This window comes from Schistocerca gregaria, chromosome X (genome assembly GCF_023897955.1).
Source record: "Schistocerca gregaria isolate iqSchGreg1 chromosome X, iqSchGreg1.2, whole genome shotgun sequence".
In the NCBI taxonomy this organism is placed as follows: Eukaryota; Metazoa; Arthropoda; class Insecta; order Orthoptera; family Acrididae; genus Schistocerca; species Schistocerca gregaria.
This window is the reverse complement of record NC_064931.1, coordinates 158,597,781-158,613,664: the sequence shown is the minus strand read 5'-3', so window position 1 is coordinate 158,613,664 and position 15,884 is coordinate 158,597,781. Positions and strand designations below refer to the sequence as shown.

Below are 15,884 nucleotides of genomic sequence, written 5' to 3'. Positions count from 1 at the left end.
AACTTTCTAGACATGTATGTCTTATCCACCCAGAACCATCCACCAAATTGAATGCACTCTATCTGGCAACTGAGAAAAAGGTCACACGACTTATACAGCAGTTAAAAAATAAAAAATCAACTAATCAAGATGAAATCCCTGCTTGTGTCCTTAAAGAATGTGAAAATTCCATAAAAGCTCCATTAACAAAAATAATCAATGAATCACTAAAATATGGCTGTTATCCCGAGCACCTAAAACAAGCAGAAGTAATACCCATACTTAAAAATGCTGATGCGGAAAATGTAGAAAACTACAGATCAATATCCCTACTGTCCACCATTCCCAAAATTATTGAAAAAGTAATGAAAAATAGGTTAATGTAGTATCTAAATAAGTGTAACCTTCTTTGCAAAGAACAACATGGTTTCAGCCCCAAAAGAGGTATAGAATTGGCTATTGCAGAGCTTACATAGGTCATTCTTGAGGCACCGGATGAAGGTGACCATGTGAATGGAATCTTCTTAGACTTACCAAAGGCATTTGATAAAGTGGACCATATACTTTTATTACATAAATTAGAGTAACTAGGAAAAAGAGATGTGGTTAAGAAGTGGTTTAAGTCCTGCCTAGAAAACCGTATGTGGCATGTTGAGATTTCTTGTGCTACAGAAGGATTTCTAGTAAAACACTTATCAGATCCAAAAACACATTAATATAGGCATCCCGCAAGGTAGTATATTAGGTCCAACCCTTTTTCTTATTTACAATAACAATTTTCCGCAGAGTATCAGATGCAGAGAAAAATACTATTTGCTGATGACGGCAACATAGTGATCACAGTCAAAACTCAAATACAGTTGACAGAAAAGGCTAGTCACTTGAGAATAGTAGCCTAAAAGCTAAATAATAAGTGTACTTCTGAAAGTACTTCATTACAAGGTACATACCAGATTCCATAGGTATGGTACAAGCATGAGTGCTATTCCTGCAGATACATTTGATGCACCTACTCCCAGGTTTCTTATCACTGTAGGAAACAGTTCTGCAGTGAAAACAGGCATTATCACATTTGATGAAGATATAGCAAATTTTCCTGCCATTGCTAAGGCAATTGTTACCCATTGCAGATCTTTATCTGAAACAAGAAATAATTCAATGTGTGAAATCTTTTTAACCAGTAATAAATATGTTCATCCCAAAGTTATATTATGTCTATATCTATGTATGTCAATTTTAACACCTATATATTAAATTTGAAAGTGACATGCAGCAACTAGAATAACTTGTTAAGCAGAAGAACACTTCTATGAAGTTAAATAATGAGGAGGAGAAGCAGAGAATGAAAGGAAAAAATGGGTGCTGACAGAACAATTGAGGGGTTGACATGGGAAAGCCTGTAACAAAAATAAATAAATAAACTGAAAATAAGTTTTTTGGTGGAAAATGTAGTGAGAACTCATGCCAGTGACATGGTAAAGTCAGTAAACGCTGTTGTTATATATTACTTTGTAATACATGTAAACTGGAGTGTTGATATATTGTTTTTGTAATACCGTATATATAAATTGTAATTGTAATGTAAATGTAATGTTGATGAGTCCCCAGTACATCAGATCATTATTTGACTTTGTATGTTATGGCATAATAAAAATTCTGAGTCTGAATCTGAGTAAGTCACTGTACAGTGTAGTTTAGTTTGTCCAGCAAGTTTGAAGATCTATGTGTGGAGAAAGCAGTAACTCCATGCTAAAGGACAATAATATGATCAAGGGTAATCTTGTAAGCAGAGTATCACATAATTTTGTTGTATGTTTAATTCAATGAACTCATGTAACAACCAAGATACTGAAGTAAGTAAATTTGTTTTTGAATGGAATGAATGAAATGGTGTACATTTTAATGACATTCAGAAACTTTTGAAATGAGGAGTACAGTGATACGATGCTTTTTAATGAATTAAAATGTAAAGGAAAATTGGCCAGAATTAGCTATTTGGTTGTAAACACCACAAATTGTTGCTCTCATGGCAGGCCCTGTCATTGTATGCAGCAAAACTCACCTGTGAGTCTGGCTACAAGTGTCAAGATATCAAAGAACTCATATGTAGACACTATAGCAAGTTTTAAAAAAAAGTCACATAAAGTAAAAGTCATTTTATTTTTATGCTCATACATTTTGTGATAATAAAAAGCTCATATACCAGTATATAAATTAGGATGTCATTTAATCAAAATGCACGTCATCTTTCCTGACATAAGGTAAGACATTATTCATGACAGAAGTTAACTAAGCTATTCTGAAGTCTAGATTTAAACATCTACAGAATGTAGATGTCAGATCACTCATAACACAATAAGCATTAATAAGAGGTTCTGTTGCTGTGTGTTTAGTAAACACTTCAAGAAGCATTTTTTCCATCGGCCGATTAAGATACTTGTGCAATTTTGGACCTAAAGATGACCAAAGAGAAAATAAATATGTACCAGATAAGCTAAGGCGGACAGGTAGCAAAAAAAAAAAAAAAAAAAAAAAAAAAAAAAAAAATACATGTACATGAGGCAGAAAAGCCACAAAAATCTTTAAATACAACAACAGTAAATCTTGAATGCCATCAAGTGCCATCTTCACATTCATGCCAGTGTTGACCCACTGTAATACACTGTATGGTAGACAGCTGTCCAGCTACGATCTGTGCCAGTATATTCGTAATACTGAGGAAAGTTTCATGTGTTTGTGACACAAGAGTTTGTTTTACAAGAGTTTTTTATGTTTTATAGCCAGTTTATATAACTGAAACTTCTTTTTTACATACCAACAAACATTTTTAACTTCTCCTGTAAAATCTAGCTCTTTTATGTTACAAGCTTTCCCTTGTCAACACTTCAGTTTCTGTACTTCCTCAGTAGTAAACCAATCCATATTGCACATGATGTGTTCATCTCAAAGTTATATTATGTCTATATCCATGCATGCCAATTTTAACACATTTATATGAAATTTGAAAGTGACGGGCAGCAACTAGAATAACTTGTTAAGCAGAAGAACATTTCTATGAAGTTAAGTAATGAGGAGGAGAAGGGGAGAATGAAAGGAAAGGGGAAAGGAGTAAAAAAAGCAGCTCCGAACTTTCCTCGGTCTTTTCTCTTGCGGCACAGTTCTAAGCACAGCCTTTTTTCCCCCTACCTCTAGTTAACTACCCGAAGTAACTGTTTTAGCTCCTGCCAAGGATCTCTACAGTTTGAAGAACTCCAGTTTTGCATTCTTCAATAGTAAGTTTTCATGTTTGTGGCAGTTACGTTAAGTAGTAATTAAGTTCTCTCTTAGTTCAGTGTACAAATTATGAAAAAGTTAAATATTTCACTGTGATAAGAATGGCATAACATATCAGTTTTAAAATGCTGTGTTACAGTGGCAGTAACTTACGTAACCAGCAAAATGAAGTGACAAATTTTCAGAAATTTTACTGAATATTATCATCTTAAAATAATGTACATAGAATAAGTCTTGTGGAACTTTCCCTCCCTGGTGGGCTTTACCTACGACACAAATAATTTTTTTCATAAGCATTTAAAAATCATAAAACTGGATAGTGCACATCTTTGAGTTATTGGTGAACAATAACGAAAAAATTTGTTTCCACTGTGTCACATTAATTTAAGACATGCACAAACAGAACATTTATAGAAATTCATGCATTTATGTATGTTTTTCACTAAGGATAGCAATGTCATTTTAAATTATCTTTCATACATGAACTGAAATATGACAAATACAAAATATGAAATGTTCCTACTTCCTATACACTGTGTAGACAATCATCCAACAGGAATCTTTCTCAGTCCACATAGTTATTAACCTGTAACCCTCAAGTCCAAATGTTTTGCAGCAAGAGCTCTCAGAACTTAGCATATACTTAGGCCATTAGAGACAGTTTTAAAAATAATTAGCAGTTTTGTACAATAATATGGAAAGGATAGATTGCTAGTCATTATTTTGAGGAGGCATTAAGTCACAGACAGGCACAGTGACATGGGTGTGTAAGTTTTCTACTTCTGAAAAAGGACTATGCCCAAAAGTTGAAATCTTTCTAGCATTTTTATTACTGCACCTATCTGTCTTGAAACTTAATTTCTCCTATATGTGGTGACTAGTGTTTTTATTCCATCGTGGACTTTCCATTGTTTAACATTTTTGTACAATGTTTGATGTAACAGCCTGTTGAATCAACCACTATGATTTGTGTGGTGGCTATAGAAGTAAATAGATGTGTCTATTTTCCTAGATTAAGCAACTGTTATTTTCTGTTTGTACCTTGGTTGTTAATGTACTGCAATTGCATTTCAACTTGTGTGTTGTTATTGTATGCATAAAAGTGTTTATGTAGTTGATCATGATATTTCTGTTAAGAAATTATTTTGAAATGAAAGGAACCAACAAGATTATTAGCCAGCCAAAGCTAGCTCTGTGACCAGTTACGTGGTGACACTTCATTCAATACCCAACAATAAGATCGAAGCACCGATGGAGCATTCAGGTAATACCTCTGTGGGTATGTAGTCACTGCTGACATTGCAGCAACATGTCGCCACTCATACATCATCCTTGACAACACTATCCCACCAGAAGCAGCATCATGAATGACTGCTTAAGACAAAACATCTGGTTCAAATATTATACACTGTTCTTGAATTGTATGTGTCAACATCTGTACTTTTCTTAAACATATTTCTAACTTACTGCAAGAAGGCTGCATAACAATTAATGGGACCTTCATGCCACTCAGGCATCTCCAAAATTCAACCACATGAATTGTCTTTCTGAATGTGCTTCCTTTCACACCTACTATCTCAGTTATTAACCAAAGGTCTAAACATGGTCATGCCCTTGAACACATGTGCAAAATACTATCAGGATCTAAGATACACAGCCATACTCGCTTAAAATCTTTTTACATACTACACAACTTTGAAGATTTTAGTAAAGTGCCATTTGAGGAAAATATTTTCACCGTGCATGTAGCTATTGTTGAAGCAATTTGTCATAGCTGTGAACTACAGGGCACATTAAGCAAAACTGTCCAAAGTGTATCGATAGATATAACTATCATCAATGACTTCCCTGCACTTAAAGTAAAAACATCTATAAGACAAGCTGCAAGAGAAGTTGTTGCTGGAATGCAGATATTACACAGGACAGAAGAAGGCATCAATATTTCTCCTGTTCCCTGAGCACACACAATGGCATTGTCCTTCTTATACAGAACCACCAAGACAAAAATTCAGAAGCTATCAATATTTCTCAGTCTGGCCACGGTTGATCACCCTTGTTGACATCATCAGTAGAAGAAGATGAACTGATGCTGGATCAAGCAGTCACTGGTGACTCCATTTCAACTGTTCCTATTGGCTGTGGTGGGCATTTTTCAGCTTCATTGGATAGTTTTTGTTTTTTAGATTTTTTACTGATATAACTAATTGTTTTATCCACTGTACATGATAAACAAAAAATTTCTTGCAGTTTAGTTTTAGAATGTTACTCAAGATAACTGAGTAAGTGCAACAGAACAGTGGCAGGTTGAGCAGGCACTTGACACCAAACTGAGTCGAATCGAATAAACTGACTGAAGTGACATGTGGCAATAAAGTGGAGCTTGTGCAGAGTGATGGACGAGGCAGGGAAGGGTAAGAAGAGTCGGATGGCCACAGCCATCACTCACTGCTCACCACTGCGTATGTCTAGATGTAGTAGAGTCCAGTCTCACAACCAATAGGCATAGTTTTACATCAATTCAAGCACAGAAAAAGTTCTGTCATACCCCCATCTCAAAATCTGTGGTTCTGATTTTTTTCGTCAGAGGCACTGGTATGGCATACTGGTGCATACCATCAGAGCACTGTATGAGGTCTGTTAAAAAGATTCGAGAAGTTTCAAAATTCCACACCAATGGTGGGTTGAAGTGAAATGCAATTGACATCCTTGCACACACCTGTGTTTAATGTGTAACTGCCAGAAGTCTCATTGTTGTAGGTCACTTAGTTATTGTTCAGTGCTGTATTGAGTAGAACATTGTGTCACACAGTTTGCGTATTTTTAAATGGTTGAGTTAGAGGAACAACACATCTGCATCAAATTCTGCATGAAACTCAAGAAAACCTTTACAGAGAATCACCAAATGATGCAGAAGGTGATGAATGCTTCAGCTATACTCGGTGTTACAAGTGGTTCACACAGTTTAAAAATGGCTGGACAGAAGTTGTTCGGGATGCCCTTTGATATCTACTAAACACTGATGTCAGGAACATCAACAAAATTGAGCTTCCAAATTAAAGACTGACTGTCTGAGAGATTGCAGAAGAATTTAACATTTCAGTTGGATCATGTCATGAAACTCTGACACATTGTCTTGGAATGCATCATGTTGCCACTGGGTTCATCCCATGGCTCATGAGTCAAGACAATAAAGACCTTCACCTCACAATGTGTGAAGAGCTTATGGATTGCACAAATGAGAATGAGATGTTCCTTAAGAGAATCATAACTGGTGATAAGACATGGGTCTAGGGTTATAATGTTGAGACCAAGTTTCAATCTTCACAAATGGTTGGGGAAAGCTCTCCAAGACTGACAAAAGCTCATCAGGTCAGATCAAATGTCAAAGCCACGCCGATAATTTCTTCTACTTTGAAAGTTTAGTTCATCATGAATTCGGGCCACAGAGACAAACTGTTAATTGATGGTACTATCAGGATGTGTTGTGATGCATGCAAGAAAATTTGAGAAGGAAATGGCCTGAAATGTGGCAAGACAATTCATGGCTCTTGCATCACAATAACGCACCCATACATTCATCAATATTGGTGCATGACTATTGAAAAAAAAACCAAATCACCGTGCTGTCTCGTCCTCCATACTATCCAGACCTGGCCTCTGTGGACATTTTTTTATTTCTGAAGTTGAAAACCCATTGAAAGGATGAAGATTTCCAACAATATGTGAGATTACAGATGGCACTTCATGTGATTCAGCAGAGGTGTACCAAGACTGCTTCTGGAAGTGGAAATGGTGTTGAGAGCATTGTATCAATTGTGGAGGAGAGTATTTCAAACGAGACCATGTACAACAAGTAAAAGGTAAGTGTAGAAAACTTTTGTGTACAAATTTCTGGTATTTTTTGAACAGACCCAGTATACATAAAAAGACTATCTAGACGAAATACTAAATGAACATATAGGCTTTAGACATAAATATCATCTGGAAAGCTTTATTGTCATACTGGAACATGAAAACGAATAGTACATATCGACAACAAAATACACTCAGACCAAAGGTGTAATTCAGAGCAAAAATCAATCACTGAAATATAACATAATTGTTCCGTAGCTAGCTATACTTTGTAAACATATAGCCTCAGAGTAAAATACTGTCACATAAATGTCAAGTCATTCTTTATAGTAAATGAACTTTCAAATCAGTGACAAAACTTGTTCCATACACTTATAATTATTACATATCATGTAATCTCTATGAATTAGACACTGAAGGTTTACTAGAGATGTGGTATGGGCATCAAATCAAACTGGACATAAGTACGAATGTACTATTTCAATGTATAATTATTCACTTGGACAGCCAATGTGCACAAAATTTCATCAACGTTCTATTCCTAGGTTACTTGAGAATGGCAGTGAAGCTGAAACAGCTATTGTGGTAAAGAATACTGAACTTCCAGAATGAAATTTTCACTCTGCAGTGGAGTGTGTGCTGATATGAAACTTCCTGGCAAACTTCCTGGCAGATTAAAACTGTGTGCCTGATTGTGACTCAAACTTGGGACCTTTTCCTTTAGCAATCAAGTGCTCTGCCATCTGAGCTACGCAAGCATGACTCATGCCCCATCCCCACAGCTTCACTTCTGCCTGTACCTCGTATCCTACCTTCCAAACTTCACAGAAGCTCTCCTGCAAAACTTGCAGAACTAGCACTCCTTTCTTCCAGGAGTGCTAGTTTTGCATGTTTCACAAGAGAGCTTCTGTGAAGTTTGGAAGATAGGAGACGAGGTACAGGCAGAAGTAAAGCTGTCAGGATGGGTGTGAGTCATGCTTGAGTAGCTCAGATGGTAGAGCACTTGCCCGTGAAAGGCACAGGTCTTGAGTTCATGTCACGGTCTGGCACATCGTTTTAATGTGCAAGGAAGTTTAATATTGAACTTATTGCAGCTGTTCTGCATGTTTCCTTTCCAAAATATGTTGGTTTGCTCTGTTTCCAAGGAGCATCCTGTGTGTATCTCTTGGTATAAATGAACTGGGGAAAGTCCTAACTAGCTCCTGTGTAACTCACCTTTACAGAAGTCATTACCATCTCCTCTGTAGAGATTCATAATTTAAAAGATCCATTTCTACTGTGTCCATTGTCAGAACCTGTATTCCCACAAGAGACATATTTTTGTGTAAGAGATAATATTCTGTTGAGTCAACAGGACCTCATTGTCACAGTCTCTTCTTGGGAAAATTTTAAACCACTACAAGTTTGTTAATAACCTTTCGTTATGCTGTATGATATGACCAAATACATATATTAAGCTTTCTTTGTAAATTTCTGACTCCCTGGTCTTGATATTTAGTCCCTCTGTGTCCAAACCATTCATTCAGACAGCTGTTTAAACAATGTGAAGCATTCTTCACTAGCATCATATTTTAAATTCACTGCTCTTCAGTTCTACACTTTGTGAAATCAGGATCTCAGGACCATATGGAAAGATGGAAATTTGATGTCAGACGATCACATTATGCAGTGTTAAATTCTGAATGTACTTCCATAACTCAAATGTTAAAAGCTATTGTGCAGTAACAACTAGAAAACTTCAAAATCAAATTGTGAATAAATATGAACAGGTATTTGCAGATGTTAAACACTTACCAAGTGGTACTGGAATTGTAAGTAGACAGGCAATGCCTGACAGTAGCAATGTCAAGCAAAATGGCCATCGGCGTCCCATTTTCAGTAGGAACAAAATACTTATAGCAATGGAAGGTAACTCAACTACACCTATATATAAGAAATATATATGAGTCAGTTTGTGAAACATACATTCTTGAATAAAAATCACTATAAAACAATTGTTATTTCCATATCTAACATATTATAAATGAGTAGGGCTCCCTTACATACCTGAAAGCACAGTATTTATATACACATTTCCACCAATGTTTCCCAAGTTCAGCACCAGACCATAATAGACTATGTACACACTAAACCATATAACATACAGCACAAGAGAATTCTTTCTTAGATTGGGGGTGCGAAACAAATCAAGACAGCCAGCACTTGCATCCTCAGAACCCTCCTTTTGTGGTATCCCCTGAAAACATATTCAGCAATTATTACTATGAAATGTAGAAATCTCATGCACACAAGAAATTATTTTCAATTCTCATTATCTGTCTGCTACAAGTGTACATTTTACTTTCCACGCAGAATTATCTGATACATATCACTTTTTATCATTGTATCCTAGAAAGTAAATTATGAGATTTGTGGACAATATTTGTTGATCACACTAGAGAAAGCAACAAAACTCAAATGTCAAAGCAGATAAAAATGTTATTGACTACTTATAACCCGTTTCTTGCAGGATTAAAATTAAGGTTAGCCTAAACTTACAATTTCATTTTCTCTTTGTATTAATAAACATATCTTTACAATACAAACAGTACATACCCTAGTTAACTAACTAACTAGTTATACTTACCAAGCGGGAAAGCGCCGGTAGACAGGCACAATAAATAAAAAAAACACACACACACACAGAATTTCTAGCTTTCGCAACCGATGGTTGCTTCTTCAGGAAAGAGGGAAGGAGAGGGAAAGACGAAAGGATGTGGGTTTTAAGGAAGAGGGTAAGGAGTCATTCCAATCCCGGGAGCGGAAACACCTGTCCTTTTTTCCCCCTGAGGTAAGTCTTTCCGCTCCCGGGATTGGAATGACTCCTTACCCTCTCCCTTAAAACCCACATCCTTTCGTCTTTCCCTCTCCTTCCCTCTTTCCTGAAGAAGCAACCGTCAGTTGCAAAAGCTAGAAATTCTGTGTGTGTGTTTGTGTGTTTTATTTATTGTGCCTGTCTACCGGCGCTTTCCTGCTTGGTAAGTCTTGGAATCTTTGTTTTTAATATATTTTTCCCATGTGGAAGTTTCTTTCATTTTATTTAACTAGTTATACTGATACTCTGCAGAAATAAGTGTGTGCATTTGGGAGTGATTATTTCTTCCATAAATCATACAGACAAAATGTCTGTACACAGTGATGTATTTATCAGATCTGAATAATCTTGTACATGCTGTCAGATTAGTGAATCAAGAAACACCATATACTGTAATGGAACAACTGTATGCTAAAGAAGACCATAATTTTCAAGAAGATTGACTTGGTAATTGTTTCATGTCATCTTCAATTACAAGCTTATCACTATTTAGGCGAGACTGCAGAAACGTTTTTCAGGAGTAATCTTTTCTTCACAATTATTTTTAGACTTATGAATAGAAAAAAACTGCTTTAGAAGCATCCTACAATGGCACTGAAACTTTGGAAGGATTATTGTTAAGTTGTTCTACGTTTACCTAAAATACTTCAACTGATGTAGCTATAATGGCAACAACAAAGCAGTGGCCTGTGATCAGAGGTGGAAAGGGAGGCAGGGCCTCCTCACTTTTCTGTAGTAGAAGTAGTAGTAGTTGCAGCAATAGTTATTTTTAGTATAAACATTTATGCACTTTTGCCAAACGTGAGAGACATTAACTTATGTTTTTTCTTCTAAATTGCCAGCACTAGGGAGCAAGTCAAAATGTGAAATTTTAAGGCTAAGCTAAAGCATACGGAGTCACAAAGCATATGGCAAACCCCAAGGAGGCCAGACACATGTCAGGCCATCTGTAAATGCTCAATTATCATGGTAACCATTATGTCACTGGTAGAAACAGGAGAAAAAATACAGGCTGCCTTAGCCAAGCTGCTGTGTGCCTCTGTGCCATGGGAGACCACTTGTGGTACCACCTCTCTAGGTTTCCCTTATGTTACTTGTCCTGTGTGTAGTGAATTCTATACAAGTACTGATGTAACAATTTTGAGTGAGGACATCATTACTTCCTTGCAAGAGCTTTCATTTTCAAGGAGAGGTGAAACCTCATGAAACAGTGAACAGAAGATGTTCAACACCAACTTTCTTCAGAAATGTAAGTTCAAAACATGGGCACTACAAACTTCATGGCATGATCAGCACAAGTGGTTATGTGCTAGCCCTACAGAAGGAAAATTCTTCTGCTGGCCATGTTTGCTCCTAAGCACTAGAAAATCTGTATGGTCTGCGGAGGCATTTGATGATGTGAAGAATCTGTCTAACGGTTTAGCATGGCATCTTTCTTCTAAAGATCACCTAAGTAGTTTTATTCCATTTCAAGAACTATCCAAACAAGTGTTTAATATTTCAGAGCTACTTAATGAACATTTCCAACCATGAAGTGAAAGTGAACAGAGATAATAAAAATTCTAGTTGATAACACAAGTCTTTTGTGTAAGAGGGAGGTAGCCTTCAGAGGTCATGATGAGACAAAAGATTTACTGAATCCCAGAAATTTCAGAGCCATTTTTAAATTTGTGCTAAACAGAAACAAAGATTTGAATGCACATTGGAATAAAATTTGCTATTTCCAGGGATTTTCAAAAACTATACAGAACACACTGACTGAATTACAGATGATTCGATTTTTGAATAATACACATTCAACCTCATTTTATGCCTGCAGCGTGGATGAAGCAGCAGACATTTCTGAGAAGTCACAATTCTCCATTGTTGTTAGGCTGGTGGACTGCTAATGTGAGATTTAAGAACATTTTCTTGTTTTTCATTATGTTAGTCACGCTGAGAAGTGGTGCATTTCAGAATTATGATACGAAGAACAAAATAATGGCTGAAACTATGATGGTGCTTGCATTTTGACAGGAGAATTAAATGGCCTGGAAGCTAAGGTTCTTCATATTGTCTCCCAAGCTCTTTTTACCTGCTGTTTTGCACATCATTTAAATTTAGTTTTGCAGCAGAGCTGCTCTTGTATAAAATGAGTAAGGACTTTTTTTCTTCATATTTCAGAGTATTTCTGCTTTCTTCCACCAGACTTCCAGATGCATGACAATTCTTGACAGTATTATTGGTAAATGCATTCCTTTGAAAGGTGAAACAAGATGGAACTGTAATACCAGAATAATATCTTCCATTTACAAAAAAACCTTCTGGTAGCAATTGAGGTCTTAAATAATTGATGGTTTACACTCTAGTGCAATGACTACAAGAGAAGCCTGTGGTTTCAAAAATAGCATCCTAGACTTTGACTTTTTCCTTCTTCTCTCTGTTTTTCAAAACAAATTTTTAAAGGCTGAATTGCTTTTCAACATTACTGATACATAAAAAAACCAATGATGCATAGCTTTGTATCTTTCCACAGTGGCCGAGCAGTTTTAGGTGCTTCAGTCTGGAACTGCGCGACTGCCACGGTCACAGGTTCGAATTCTGCCTTGTACATCGATGTGTGTTATGTCCTTAGGTTAGTTAGGTTAAGTAGTTTTAAGTTCTAGGGGACAGATGACCTCAGATGTTAAGTCCCATAGTGCTCAGAACCATTTGAACCATAGTTTTGTAACAATGCTGTCTCCAAATGCATAGGTTACAATAAAAACTTAAGAAATTGAGTTAAATTGATGGATTTTTTTTTAATTCCACAAAATGCTCGACTAATTCACAAACTGAAGCTTCCATGAATAGAATTGGATTGATGGATAAATACATTACCAACCCACTGATGTCAAAATAAGAACAGGTGTACTTTGAGGTATTAGATGATATCGAAACACAACTAGAAACAAGATTTTCACATTGTGATAAACTGCTCTTGCTTGTATTACACAATGCTGCCCAGTTTGCCACTTATCCTCAGCATTTACCAGTAGATGGTGGGGATTCATTATTACAAACATATAGTGCATTGCTCACAGTTGTGTGGTTAGAACTGTAGACTGCATTGTCTTCACAATAAAAAAAACAAAACACACTTCACTCTGTCAGTTTGGAAGACATAAACAAAAAATTGACTGACAATGAAATGTAAAAAATTCTCACAGAAGCTTTGAACTACTTTCTCTAACTGTAACCATTCCTGCAAGAAGTACTTCATTTGAAAGGAGTTTTTCTTGTCTTAAGTGTGTGAGGAACAGTATGGCCCAGGATTTATTAGCAGTTGTTGCTTGTAGCTTAGTAAAAAAACCAATACTGTGAACACTTCAAAGCTAAGACCCATAGTATGATGATGTCATCAAAAGATTTGGGAAGAAGAAGGATCATTCAGTTAACTTGTTTAACAAGTAACAATGCTCAGACACCCAACCTACCAGTTCATTTGTTGTTGTTGTCATCATCATTATCGTTGTCTTGGTGGTGGTGGTGGTGGCAGTGTGGTGGTGGTGGTGGTGGTGGTGGTGGTGGTGGTGGTGGTGGTAGTAGTAGTAGTAGTAGTAGTAGTAGCACTGGCGGTGGTCATTAGGAATGTTTGATATGCATACATTAAAAGGAAAAGAAAGAAGATTTTCTGATATGTTTCCTGGCTTTCTCAGAATTTAGGCCCAACATCTGCCACAACAGCAATGGCAGAACTTAAAGTACATCCACACAATGCCTTTTTGGATGCAACTTTGCACATAGACATAAATTTCAAACATTGCAACAACACATGGGCATTTGTCCATGCATAATTTCCTAGAAGTGGTGACCATGTGTAAAGTGCATTGATTGCCATCTTTGGTGGGACTCTTTGGACTTTTTTGCTGATTATAGGGAGATGTTGCCCATGTATGTTTGATTGTGTAGTGTGTTGAGATTATGCTGCAAAGCAGTTTATGTGCATTAATGTGTGTTGACTACAAAGAAAGAGTGCTTAAATTTATGGATGATTACAAATAAAGAAAAGTCATATGGAATGCCACTTCTAAAGATTATTTGCATACAAATTTGAGATGAGATGCCCCGAGTGTCAAGAATTAGACTAAAAGTCTCTGATCATATTATTGCAAAGAATAAGATACCATTAAGTTTCAAGGTAGAAAACAGAGAAGAATAAGCTAGAAATTTATGAAAAGTGTATGTGAAAACTGTGGACAACTATTTGAGCTATGGTGACTTAATAGCATAACTGGCCTGATATCTGAACAAAAGAAATGATGTGATATTTGTAGTGTCTCAAGAAACTAGTGTAAAGAGAAATGAAAGACACTGATGATGAAAAAAAATGCAAAATTAGAAAATGCAACCTCTGGCAACTGTGAACTTCCCAAATTTGTTGAGTCTGAGAATGTTAATCTATATATAATCTACTATTTCATGATTAAAATACAGCAAACAAATTTTTTATTAAACAAAATACAAATGATACATCGAAATTTAATTAACATGCACATAATGACAAAGAACCTCCCTGAAGTATGTCTCAGTTTCGGGAATAATCACAGAAATGCTTTGTTTTGAAATTCAAAATAAATAGTTCCAACTAGTATATAAACTTCCAGTTACTACCTAATAAACTGTTATTGCCTGCCTTATTGCTGGAGTTTCCCAAGCAAAACAATCCAAAATCTTGGTGTGAGGTCCTCCTGAAGTTTTCAAACAAAACGTTGTTGTCACTTTGAATTTCTCACACCTCTGTTTGTTTAGATACTTCACAGCCTACAATTGCTTTTGTGTTTTCTTTTTGTGTCACCTTTTCATTACAAGTAACACATCATAATAAGCTTCCAAGCTAAGAAGGGGATACATAGCAGACTGCTTGCTCAATGGGGCAATGTGTGGACACGAGAATGCCCATGCATACATGCATTCTTTTCACAAATTTTTGTGGATGTCCTTTTATTCCCATGCATCTGCAACTGCACGCAAGGAAAGAGGCATTATGCAGACATACCTTTAATACATTATTTCATACTATTATCATCAGACAGGCACCTGCTACCAGATACACCATAAATAAAAATGAAGGCACTGGAAGCATTTATAAGTTATCATATGAACAATACTGAAAATACTGTACTTTCATTGACAGTGTTATTCTGTGCAGAAAGGCATAACTAAACAGTTTTTTTAAGTTCCTAAAAGCACTACAGAAAACACCAAGTGGAGTAGTAACTGATATATAGTGCAATACTGGTTAGATTCATAGCCATAGTGTGTCACTACAACCAGTCTTTATAATCCCTGCCTCAGAGTAGTATAAACTAGAATGATAATCAGTAGCAAACAGAATGAAAAACAAGGTTCCACAGGTGAAGTTTGATTAGCTTATATTTTTTGTGGAAGAGACTTATTTTTATATTAGTCTGCCATATACACTATTCTCAGAAATCATTCAAGTGTGTGGGCCTATAAGAAAATACTAATTGAAAAGGCAACACCTTGTATCTACGTGGTACCAGGCTTTCTTAATTGGCAGAAAGCTTCACTGCAAAAAGTAACTAAATTTTAATTAAGAAAAATTGCAAGTTGAATACTGTTCTTCATGAAAAAAGAAACTGATTTTTATTTCTGTAAGGTTGTCTTCAATAAAGACTATGGAAAGCTTGTTCTTTTGCATCTTCACCTTCTTATGAAGACAATATCAATAAAAATTGGAATAATTAGTATTACCAACAAGTAATGTGTCCAGTCACTCTTCACAAATGTAAGGGAAGGAAATTCAGGTAACACAGGTTCAAATCGTATCTTGCAAACAGGAAACAAAGAGTGTCAGTACAGGAGACCAATGAATTATGCCATAAGTCATCATCAGATTGGGAATTTATTAGGAGTGGCATCCCACAAGAGTTCATCCCTAACC

General features: G+C 36.1%; 1 protein-coding gene across 3 annotated transcripts in view; it reads right to left on the bottom strand.

Annotated features, from left to right (window-relative positions):
- Nucleotides 1-15,884, bottom strand: part of LOC126298552 (organic cation transporter protein) — a 416,359-nt gene that overhangs the window by 15,520 nt on the left and 384,955 nt on the right. For all 3 annotated transcript variants that reach the window (XM_049989909.1, XM_049989908.1, XM_049989910.1), the window contains exons 8-10: nt 9,151-9,340; nt 8,899-9,027; nt 930-1,117 (exon numbers count right to left, since the gene is read on the bottom strand). In XM_049989909.1, the coding sequence (XP_049845866.1) occupies nt 930-1,117; nt 8,899-9,027; nt 9,151-9,340 (507 nt within the window). The remainder of the gene's footprint in view (nt 1-929; nt 1,118-8,898; nt 9,028-9,150; nt 9,341-15,884) is intronic.